We start from the raw sequence: 11,812 nt of genomic DNA, 5'->3' as shown, positions 1-11,812 counted from the left end.
ATGCTATCTATGTTGGTCATAACTTTCCTTCCAAGGAGTAAGTGTCTTTTAATTTCATGGCTGCAGTCACCATCTGCAGTGATTTTGGAGCCCAAGAAAATAGTCAGCCACTGTTTCCCTATCTATTTGCCATGAAGTGATGGGACTGGATGCCATGATCTTAGTTTTCTGAATGTTGAGCTTTAAGCCAACTTTTTCACTCTCCTCTTTCACTTGCAATATGGTTCCTTTTAAATAAAGACCAAAACATGCAATCTTTAGTTTTGCAGCCATATCCAACTCTTTGCAACCCCATGGACTACAGCCCACCAGGCTATTCTGTCCGTGGGATTCTCCAGGCAGGAATACTGGAGTGGATTGCCATCTCCTTCTCAAACATTCAGACTCAATATTATATTGTTTAAAGATACATTCATAGGGATTTTAAAAACAAACCAAAAAAAGACATGGTAAGTATTCTACTGAATTGTTTGTCTTTAAATGGAAAGTAGGAAGGAAGGCAGATGGAATCAGGGCAGGATATACAGGAGATTTCAAAGTATTGAGGATGTTTCTTAAGCTCTTCCTTAAGTTTGGGTGGTGGATAATATGGGTCATCATATTCTTGACCCATTCATATCTATTTTATACTCTTGTGTGTATAACACTTACTGTTTCTAAAGATCACAGGCTTTGCCATCAGACCAGAGTTTAGATCCCTGCTTCTTCATCTGTTAGCAGTTACTGTGGTCAAGATGTTTGACCTTTCTGAGCCTTGGCTTCCCATCTGTAGGACAGAAATAGTAACTGCCTCGTACGATTCCCCTGGAAGCAAAGTTAAATAAGGGACAGACTGTCTGGTTGGAAGACATCATCCCCATTTGAAGATGTTTTTGAAGTACCTCCCAAGCAGCAAATTCAATCAATGCTACTTTGGGTGGGGTCAGGGTCTGAGCAGCTGCAATTGAGTGGCTTTGTGGGGGTCAATGGAGATGACCTTTTGGAAGGAGGTAGGCTCTGAGTGAGCATAGAGTTGGCAGGAGTGTGGGGTTGCAGAGCTCACGCGGTAGAGAGAATTCCGGACAAGCCCCTCCCTGACTTGCAGAAGTGTTCCATGGCGGGGTCCTCATACCTTCTGTCATGTGAGGTTTACTGGTCTGCCGCGGGAGGATAAAGAGGAAGTCTGAGGGTGGTCTCAGCGTTCGTGATGCTGTTCACAGGATCTCCTGCCCAGAGGCCTGGACATCAAACAGGAGGAACTGGGGGACCTGGTGGACAAGGAGATGGCTGCCACTTCGGCTGCCATTGAAGCCGCTACGGCCAGAATAGAGGTATGGGAATGTCTGCGAGATCACCTAAAGTGGTGGTTTGCAACTGCTACCCGTCTGCAGCTTTGTCCGTTGGGTATATCTCAGTCATTCTCTGCAGAAACCCATGTGCGTGAGTGCATACTAAGTCACCTCTGTCATGTCTGACTCTCTACGACCCCATGGACTGTAGCCCACCAGCATCCTCTGTCCATGGGATTCTCCAGGCAAGAATATTCGAGTGGATAGTTATTTCCTTCTCTAGGGGATTTTCCTGAGCTAGGGATCAAACCCAGGTCTCCTGCATTGCAAGCAGATTCTTTACCATCTGAGCCACCAGGAAAGCCCCCTTCTCTGCAAAGCCCCCTACAAAACAAACCAAAACCCAAACCCCCTAGGGTCTCTGAGAAACAGAAAATAGAAAGTTCTAGCCAAGGGAAGATGAGCAGTTTCTGTAAGGATCCCATACTTTGGTGTCAGGCCATCCAACCTCAAGTTCCAGACTGATCACTCACTAGTTGTGTGATTTCCAGTCAGTTACGTTAACCTCGCTGAGATTCAGATTCTGTCTCTATATGATGGTGATGACACTCGTTCCCTCCTCAGAGGGAGGAAGCAGGGGTTCCCAACCTCCGGGCCATAGTCAGGTACCTCCTATCAGATCAGCAGCACCATTAGATTAGAAATAAAGTGCACAGTAAATGTAATGCCTTGGAATCATCCTGAAACCACCCCCCCACCAACCCCCCACTGCTGGTCGATGGAAAAATTATCTTCCACGAAATCGGTCCCTGGTGCCAAAAAGGTTGGGGACCACTATTGTAAACAGTTCTGCGTGATAACATACAGGTGTCTTGGGGCCAGGTGCTCAGGAAATCGACAGTAGCTGTTGTCTCAGGGAAAAGCTGAGCGGGCACCTTGGACAGGTCCTTTGGTGGCAGACTCAGGCCATCCGCTTTGGTAGGAGGACCTGGTGCAGCTGCCCCTGTTGGCATGGTGCCATACTTCTCAGAATTCTGGGCTCATCAGCCCAGTACCAGGATGTTAAGACACTCACAGGCCATAGGTCACACCAGCTGCCTCCTACTGAGTAGTTTGGAGCTCTGAGTTGTTTTCCTGCCCTCACGAGAACATGGGTGGGCACTGCTAGGTCTCTCGGCATCTGCGGGATGTCGGACCCAAGATGTAACAGGCCACCGGTGGGTTCTCAGTCTCTGTGATGTATTCGGAAACCCTGCTTCTTTTTGAATAGGAGATGCTCAGCAAATCCCGAGCTGGAGACACAGGAGTCAAATTGGAGGTGAACGAAAGGTCAGTTTGAGCGGCGTGGTGGCACCTGGGTGATGAGGATCCATCTTGTCCTGCCTTGGCTCATACCAATTAGAGCAGAACATTAAGCCGCCACAGGGAACAGCCGAGTCTGTGAAATTGTCAGTATCAGTATGATTATTATATTTTGGCCATACCACACCCCTTGGCATGTGGGATCCTAGTTCCTGGACCAGAGATCAAACCCGCATCCCCTGGATTGACATTGTGGAGTCTCAACCCCTGGACCACGAGGGAAGTGTTATTATTAATACCATGATACCACTATTGCATTACAGGGGAAAGGAAGCCCAGGAGTCACCACTGTTCTGTTCCTTATGGAGGTGATCCCCATTCCAGTCTCCTCTCTCACACACCTTTCCTTCAGGGCTTCACCTCCAGAATATTCCCTTTCCCATCCCAGGTCTGCCTCACTTTAGGCAAGAAAACAAAAACAGTCTTTGGCATTGTTGTGGATCTCTGTTTTGCACCCTTGATGATTTTGTTGTTCTTGCTCTTTTGCAGAATCCTTGGTTCCTGTACCAGCCTAATGCAGGCCATTCAGATCCTGGTCCTGGCTTCGAAGGAGCTGCAGAGAGAGATAGTGGAGAGTGGCCGGGTAGGCGTGGGTGAGGGCCCTGGGCAGAGCGGGCGTTGGTTACACTGGGTACTGAATCCCAGCTCGCTGAGAGGCTGAGTGTACTCCCTACGCCTTCGGCTAAGTCTTGGTGTATGCCATCCAGCTATGCGTGTCCACCCGAGGGTCCAGCTGCCACTCCCATGGACATCAGCAAATGCCATGGAAAGAAGCTGGGGCGCAGCCAGGTCCCCTGAGGGCAGTGAGCAAGAGCCTCCAGCGACAGGCTCATCACCCCAACCGATGTCACTGGAACCTCCCAGGGAAGCTCAGTGTGCGTTGCACGTCCGAGCCCCCAGAGAAGGAAATGAGGACCTTAGTTGCCAACTTTGCACTGTAGGCTCTGCCATGCCCCTCTCTCTTATTTTTGGCTGTGCAGCATGGCAAATGGATTTAGTTCCTGACCAGAGATCGAACCTACACCCCCCTGCAGTGGAAGCTCGGAGTCCTAATCACTGGACCCCACCAGGGAGGCCCCCCCTGTCTTCTAGCAGCAGTTTACTGGGTGATGCAGACAGATTCCCTCCGTCACTTGTTGACAGCGTCCCTTCAAGTTTCTCGTTCCTTTGCTGGCATCATCACCCTCTCTTCTCCTTTCTCATATCCCTGTGTGCAGCTGCTGCTCAGGAGACAGTGGTCCAGGGAGGGGGTTATGAGCCTAAAAACAGTCCTGTAAGGAACGAAGGCACATGTGCTTTGGTAGTGCTTTTTATCAGTCTGAGAGGTGATTTTCTGTGTGTGCTCAGTTGTGTTCGACTCTTTACGGCCCCATGGACTGTGTAGCCTGCCAGGCTCCCCCGTCCCTGGGATTCTCCAGGCAAGAACACTGGAGTGGGTTGCCATTTCCTACTCCAGGGGATCTTCCATATCAATCATATATCCCTGATTGATATATGACGCTGTGTAAATTTAAGGTGTACAGAGTAATTGGTTGACTTACACATATGAAGTGATTATCACAGGAAGTTTAGTGAACAGCCATCGTCTCTTATAGATGCAAAATGAGAGAAACTGAAAAAAACTTTTTTTTCCTCGTAATGAGAACTGTTAGGATCTATTCTTGAAAGTAAAATGAAAGTGTTAGTCGCTCAGTCATGTGCGACTCTTTGCCACCCTATGGACTGTAGCCTGCCATGCTCCTCTGTCCATTGAATTTTCTAGGCATGAATATAGTAGTGGGTTGCCAGTATTCAGGGGATCTTCTCCAGGGGATCGTCCCAATCCAGGGATCAAACCCAGGTCTCCTGTATTGCAGGCAGAATCCTTACCATCTCAGCCACCAGGGAAGCTTTGATTTAGTAGCTTTCATACCTAACGCATAGGTATATGTTCACCATATTTATCATGTGGTACATTATATCCCTAGTACCTTTGACTGCCTTCCTCGAATTCCCACTCCTCCGACCCCTCAGAAATAATTTTGTTTTTAATATCTATTCATGTGACTGGACTGGGTCTTAGTTGCAGAATGTGGGATCTAGTTCTCCAACTGGGGATCGAACCTGGGCCCCTTGCATTGGGAGCGTGGAATCTTAGCCACTAGGGAAATCCCAGAAATTTTTTTTTTAATCACTGACTGTCTACTCACTGTCCTCTTCTGGCAAATTGCAGAGAGCAACTAGACTCCCTGAAATAAGTTATTTGTATATACATATACTCCAGTACTCTTGCCTGGAAAATCCCATGGACGGAGGAGCCCGGTAGGCTGCAGTCCATGGGGTCGAGAAGAGTCAGACACAACTGAGCTACTTCACTTTCACTTTTCACTTTCATGCATTGGAGAAGGAAATGGCAACCCACTCCAGCGTTCTTGCCTGGAGAATCCCAGGGACAGGGGAGCCTGGTGGGCTGCCGTCTATGGGGTCACACAGAGTCGGACACAACTGAAGCGACTTAGCAGCAGCAGCATGAATAGTATATTTTCTTTTCTTTTGATGTGGACCACTTACGAAGTCTTTATTGAATTTGTTACAACGTTGCTTCCGTTTTACGTTTTGGTTTTTTGGCCACAAGGCACGTGGGGTCTTAGCTCCCTGAGCAGGGTTTGAACCTGCACGACATGCATTGGAAGGCAAAGTCTTAACCACTGGACCACGAGGGAAGTCCCATTATATATTTTCTTATATGTACAAGATAGAGATATTGGGATGTAATGGAAATGCTGTCAGCTTTGGAGTCAGAAAAGCCTAGGATTTGTTTCTGTTTATTTTCTGCGTATCCTAAGTGAAAGTATTTTTGCCTCTCTGAATCTTAGCTTTCTCATCTGTAAAATGGGAATAATAATGTTCACCCCCCTCAGAGTTACTGTGAAGATTGCATGGGATAATACATATAAAAAGTACTTGGCAGGTAGTGGGTACACAATAAAAGGTCGCTATTATTACTTCTCTCTTCCCCAGGGTACAGCATCCCCTAAAGAGTTTTATGCCAAGAATTCTCGATGGACAGAAGGACTTATCTCAGCCGCCAAAGCTGTGGGCTGGGGAGCCACTGTCCTGGTGTAAGTATCTGTCCGACCCAGGGCTCCTCACCTCCACCCCCATTCCAGTGATCCACCCCAGGGAACAACTGAGGGGAAAAATCTGGCCCCTAGAAATGGATTGCTAATAAGGACGTTAATAGAACTGAAAGTTTAAAAAGGAATCTGGGTCTCCTGGGGCATCACAGGAGTGGGGCAGGCAGGCTGGGTTCCCGGTTTGCCAAGGTGATGGAAGTCGTCTCAGTGAGAACAGAGGGGTTACAGCTGTCAGTTTCATAACCCGTCTGGTCTCCTGACTCTCAAGAGACGCAGCTGATATGGTGGTGCAAGGCCGAGGGAAGTTTGAGGAGCTCATGGTGTGTTCTCGTGAGATCGCTGCGAGCACCGCCCAGCTTGTAGCCGCCTCCAAGGTAGGATCTGTGATGGGCTCCCCACGAGGGAGAGGGGTCCCCAGTGTCCAGATCGAATTCCTGATGATCTGAGGTGGAGCTGATGTAATAATAATAAAGTCACAATGAACATAATGTGCTTGAAACATCCCTGAAGCCACCACCCCGCCCCCGCCCAGCCTCTACCCTGATCCAGGGAAAAATTGTCTACCGTGAAACCGGTCCCTGGTGCCAAAAGGTTGGAAACAGCTGCCCCAGGGCACTGTAAGGTCTGGCTAAGTTAGAAACCCGAACCCTGGCGCTGGCCCCAAGAACAGACGGTTTATCCAGCATCCAGGTAGGTGGGGTCTCAAATTAAAATTCTGCCTCCAGGGGTCTCCTAAAAGCCTTCGTTCAGCAGGGCGCCCTTCTACCCCACTCTCCACATGCACTCCTCTTGGTTTCCTCACTTTTATTGCAAATGGCCTTTAAGGGTCCAGCCATGCCTACCCCTGAGCAATCATACGTTCAAGGAGTGCTCAAGTAAGCACAACAGGTTCCACAACCAATGTCTGCCTCTCTTCAGAAGGCTCCAGATTCGAACCATTGCTCCAACTAATCCCAACACAAAGCTCATCACCAACATCTTTCCACAGGGTGTATAGTTCCCCGGGGAGTGTTCTTTTACGGTCCTTGTTTATGGTCCCAGATTGGGTTTCACAACTGGAACACTTTATCAAAATAGAGGGGAGAGAGAAGATGGGATGATTTGAGAGAGTAGCACTGAAACATATGCATTGCCACGTGTAAAGTAGAAAGCCAGTGTGAATCTGCTATATGACACAGGGGACCCAAAGCCAGTGTTCTGTGACAACCTAGAGAGGTGGGATGGGGAGAGAGGTGGGAGGGCGTTTTAAGATCTAGAGAGGTTTTAAGGTCTACAGCCATGTGTATGCGTATGGCTGATTCATGTTGACGTATGGCAGAAAGCATCACCATATTGTAGAGTAATTATCCTCTGATTAAATGTAAATTTTTCCAAAACTGATACACTTAGAGTTCAAGGCCACCAGGCAAATAAGCCAGAAATGATTTTTGATACTAGAGGGTGATGGCAGCGGTTGACCCCCATAGGGAGTGATTTTCGAGAAGTTCGTGGGTGGCCACGGCAGAGCCCATACATTTGTCAAGAGCCGTCAGTTGACTGTTGCGTGACCCTAAATCTGCTTGGTCCTGGCAGGTGAAAGCTGATAAGAACAGCCCAAACCTGGCTCAGCTGCTGCAGGCCTCTCGGGCCGTAAACCAGGCCACTGCCGAGGTTGTGGCCTCAACTATTTCCGGCAAATCACAGATCGAGGACACAGGTAGGCTTTCAGAAGCCGAGCTTTTCTTCTCCATCGTGTGTGGGTGGGTACCTTCTTCTCCACCATCCCAATTTCCCACAGGCTGGCTTCCAAATTCTGTCTCGTTTTTCGTCTTTGTACATTCCAACTTATTTTCTTGTAAGTTGAGACACCCCATGGGCATGCTATTGATAGCACTATATGGATAGGCCTTAGCTAGATTTTCCATTGAGTCATTCCTCTGAATTCACAGAAATGACCCCCCAGGCCTAATTGTCCATTAAGGGAGCACGGAGCAGTTCCGATCCTGGTTACCCTGTCTTCCTTCTACTCTGCCCCTTACTTACATCCACGCATTTGTTGGTAAATGACAAACCAGGCATTTCAGCAGAACATTGGCATCGGCCACTTCTCAAGTAAATGTCAGCTGGAGTATCATTCAACAAGACCCTCGTTTTCCCATTCTTACAGACAGCATGGACTTCTCAAGCATTACGCTGACCCAGATCAAACGGCAGGAGATGGATTCCCAGGTAGGAACTCCATCAGTAAGTTTAATCAGACTATTGCCTATGACACTGACCCCAAATATTATTTCCATGGGGAGAAGTCAGAGACTTGGAGAAATGAATACAGATATACATATCACCCCAAGAATGAACATAAGTGATGCTGGAAGAAAACAATGGAGGTGGAGATAGTTGATTAGGAAAGATCAGAATCTTGGGCAGGTAGCATTGACATATATACACTTATTGTTTAGTTGCTAAGTCGTGCCTGGCTCTTTGCAACTCCATGGACTGTAGCCCACCAGGCCCCTCTGTCCATGGGTTTCTCCAAGCAGGAATACTGGAGTGGGTTGCCATTTCCTTCTCCAGGGGATCTTCCCGACCCAGGGATCAAACCCTTATCTCCAGCATTGGCAGGAGAATTCCTTCCTGCTGAGCCTCCAGGGAAGCCCATATATGTACATAGCCATGTGTAAATTTAATAGCCCGGGGAGCTGCTGTATAACACAGGGAGCTCCGCTCAGGGCTCTGTGATGACCTAGTGGAGTAGGATTGGGGGTAGGAAGGAGGTCCAAGCAGCAGGGGGAGATACACACACACACATATATATACACACACACATACGGGTGATTCACTTCATTGTACAGCAGAAACCAATAAACATTGTAAAACAATTATACTCCAATAAAAAAAATTCCTAAAGTTAATGAGAAGGAATAACCAAGAATCAACCCTTCCTTTAGTGAGATTGTACCTTTTCCTCCACACTAGTAACCCTAAGTTATCCCAACACCTCAAAAAGACCAGAACCATTGTATCTGGTTTCTTCCTGGACTTACAGAGAACTGGGATTGAAAGATGGGTTGTAACTAGATTAGAATATATCATACAGATAGACTTAACATTAGAGTTGTCCTTCCCCCACGCCATGTTTCCCCCCCATTTCTTTCTGTTTTTATTTATTGAACAATGTTATGTCAGTTTCAGTGATTTGATGTTTACATATACCATGAAATGATCAACTTCAGTCTAGTAACCATTTATCTCCATACAAGTTATTACAGTAATATTGACCACGTTCCTTAAGCTTTATATTACATCCCTATGACTTATTTATTTTATAACTGGAGGTTTGTACCTCTTAGTACCTTCACTTATTTCCGCCCCCCTTCATTCTTGCAACTTCTGTTCTCTGTATCTGTGAGTCTCTTTTCGTGTTGTCTTGTTTTTTAGATACCTCATATAAGAGAGATTATACAGTGTTTTTCTTTCTCTAGCTGACTTATATCACTTATAAGACCTTCTAGATCCATCCATTTGTTGAAAATGGCAGGATTTTTTATTTAATAGCTGAGGGTGGCTCAGCAGTAAAGAATCCGCCTGCAGTGCAGGAGACCTGGAGTCGTAGGTTCCATCCCTTGGCCGGGAAGATCCCCTGGAGGAGGAAATGGCAACCCACTCCAGTAATCTTGCCCGGAAAATTCCACAGACAGAGTGTGGCAGGCTACAGTTCATGGGGTCACAAAGAGTCGGACACGACTGAGCAACTTTCACAAACATTCAGTAGGTTTTTAGTTAGTGATTTATCAGAGCAATATGAGATAAGCTCTTCTCTTGTTTAAGCATTGGTCGTAAAGCAGCATTCATTTTCAACAGAGGATCCCAGTGAGAAAGACCCTGGGATAGATGGATGAACCAGAGGGTGGAGAAATCAGAGCAGAGACAAGGGTGAAATTGAGGGCTGGTTGAGCTATGGAAACAGCATGCATAACAGAGAAGAAGTCCCAGACCACAGAGGAAAGGGATTAGTCGACGTGAGACCGTTCTCAGGTCCCTGCTCAAAGAAAAGGCCAATTTTCCCCACAGGTTAGGGTGCTAGAGCTGGAAAATGAACTGCAGAAGGAGCGTCAGAAACTGGGAGAGCTTCGGAAAAAGCACTACGAGCTGGCTGGGGTTGCCGAGGGCTGGGAGGAAGGTGAGCCTGGCCGAGGACTGCGCAGCCCGTGGGGGTCGGGGAGGATGTGATGAGGGCCTTCCCCCTCCAGGAAAGCTGAACCAGGAACTGCTCCCTCCTCCCTGTACTCAGAGCCTCCCTTCTCTCTAGTGTTGAACAGCCTGAGAGCCCCAAACTGGGGTAGACCGTGGTGAACAGAAAGCTTTTGTAGTTACCTTTCAAGACTTCCTGGTGGCTCAGACGGTAAAGCGTCTGTCTACAATGTGAGAGACCTGGGTTCAATCCCTGGGTTGGGAAGATTCCCTGGAGAAGGAAATGGCAACCCACTCCAGTACTTCTTGCCTTGAAAATCCCATGGACGGAGGAGCTTGGTGCAGGCTACTATCCATGGGGTCGCAAAGAGTCGGGCACGACTGAGCGACTTCACTTCATTTCAAGACCTAAATGTTGACCAGTGGTTGGCCACTCACCACTATAGCCTTTCGGGCTCAGTTAACCTGGTTTTCTTCCCCAGGAGTTTTGTTTTAGGTCAGCATCCAGTTGAGTGGTGAATGGATGAACAGTGAATGGTGAAGACCCCAGCAGACAGGGTTAGTGAGTTCCAAGCTTCCGGCTGCTTAGAACCAGTGATGGGTAGCCATGGCAAGAAACTGAAAGGAGTCAAGAGCTAGAAACAGGGGGGAGTGGAGGAAGGTTTGGCCCACCAGCCCAGGAACTCCCGGTCTCCCAGAATCTGAGTGGACTGCTTTTCTACACGTCCAAAGAGGCCAACTTGATCAACCAAGATCGTGATTCTTGTTGGGCTCGCCAGCTCTGGGAACCCACCACAGATGCCTCCTTGGACACTTGACCCGGGAGATTCACTTACGATCACATGCATTTTAGAGCCCAACCTGGCAGCCGTGGTTGTTGGTTAGATGAATGCATGCGTGTACGAAACACTGTGAAACAGAAGTAACTTATCTTTTAGGAACCGAAGCACCACCATCTACACTGCAAGAAGCGAAAACCGAAAAGGAATAGAGTCACACCGATGCCCCACATGTCAGAGTGTAAATCCTTGCTGCCCATAAATGCACGCGCGCGCGTGTGTGTGTGTGTGTGTGTGTGCGCGTGCGTGCGCTCTGCCCCCAGTCACGGGCCAGACCGTGGGGGTCTACCCCAGGCCTACCCAGGCCTTCCAAAGATTCCTTCCACAGGGACACCCTCTGTGTTCCAGCCCATGATCTGGGTTCTGTCACAGCCCCTCCCCCAGAGGAGGGGGGACTAGGGCCACCCCAACAGAGAGGACTTTCTTCCTGGAATGTCCTGCTTTACCCCCAAACATCTGATGTCCTTTTTGGCGGGGGGTGGGGGCGCTGCTGCTGCTGAGCTGGAGAGGAAAGATCTTACGGCTTTTCTGTCTTCCTTTCAGTCTTTTCCGTTTCATCATTTGCACAAACTTGTGAGCACCAGAGGGCTGATGGATTCCAAACCGGGACCCGACCCTGAGTCTGCGCAGAGTCGGAAGTGGAGCAGAAGTGTCCTGGCAGAGAATGCCAAGGCTGTGTCCCCTCTTTTGGCAGTTCCATGGATTCCCACTGCTTCTTATGGTGGTTGGCTGGGTTGTTTTTTTCTTTTTTTTCCCCCAAGTTCTACTCACATGGCCAACTCTCCCAGGGGATACCCCTGAAGCCCTGGGCTATTGCGGGCCCCCTAACCACAGCAGCTCACAGCGACGGTGCTGACCAGGCTTCGCCGTGGTGCTCCCCGCCAGCCCCCGAGCCGAGTGTCCTGCTGAGCGAGTGTGGGTCCACCGAGGCCACTCCCCGGGGTTGAGCGGAAGGAGAGCGAGTGCCTTGCCTTCTAAAGCTGGAGCCCAGCCGAAAGCCTCTGCCCACCTTCACAAGGGAAGGGGATGACAGAGAGAGGGAGAGGAAGGATGCATA

At 48.6% G+C, this 11,812-nt stretch overlaps 1 protein-coding gene across 1 annotated transcript in view; it reads left to right on the top strand.

Moving 5' to 3' along the window:
* The window catches only part of HIP1 (huntingtin interacting protein 1), a 133,837-nt gene extending 122,447 nt beyond the window's left edge, over nt 1-11,390 (top strand). Inside the window, exons 23-32 of the mRNA XM_010854310.1 lie at nt 1,200-1,310; nt 2,539-2,597; nt 3,120-3,213; nt 5,631-5,731; nt 6,015-6,120; nt 7,319-7,442; nt 7,893-7,954; nt 9,797-9,905; nt 10,855-10,936; nt 11,299-11,390. Coding sequence (XP_010852612.1) covers nt 1,200-1,310; nt 2,539-2,597; nt 3,120-3,213; nt 5,631-5,731; nt 6,015-6,120; nt 7,319-7,442; nt 7,893-7,954; nt 9,797-9,905; nt 10,855-10,907 — 819 coding nt within the window. The 3' untranslated portion in view covers nt 10,908-10,936; nt 11,299-11,390. The remainder of the gene's footprint in view (nt 1-1,199; nt 1,311-2,538; nt 2,598-3,119; nt 3,214-5,630; nt 5,732-6,014; nt 6,121-7,318; nt 7,443-7,892; nt 7,955-9,796; nt 9,906-10,854; nt 10,937-11,298) is intronic.
* Nucleotides 11,391-11,812: the final 422 nt, after the last annotated feature.

Source organism: Bison bison, unplaced genomic scaffold (genome assembly GCF_000754665.1).
Source record: "Bison bison bison isolate TAMUID 2011002044 unplaced genomic scaffold, Bison_UMD1.0 scf7180017864340, whole genome shotgun sequence".
In the NCBI taxonomy this organism is placed as follows: Eukaryota; Metazoa; Chordata; class Mammalia; order Artiodactyla; family Bovidae; genus Bison; species Bison bison.
The sequence above is the reverse complement of the archived record's forward strand: the minus strand, read 5'-3'. Positions and strand labels throughout refer to the sequence as shown.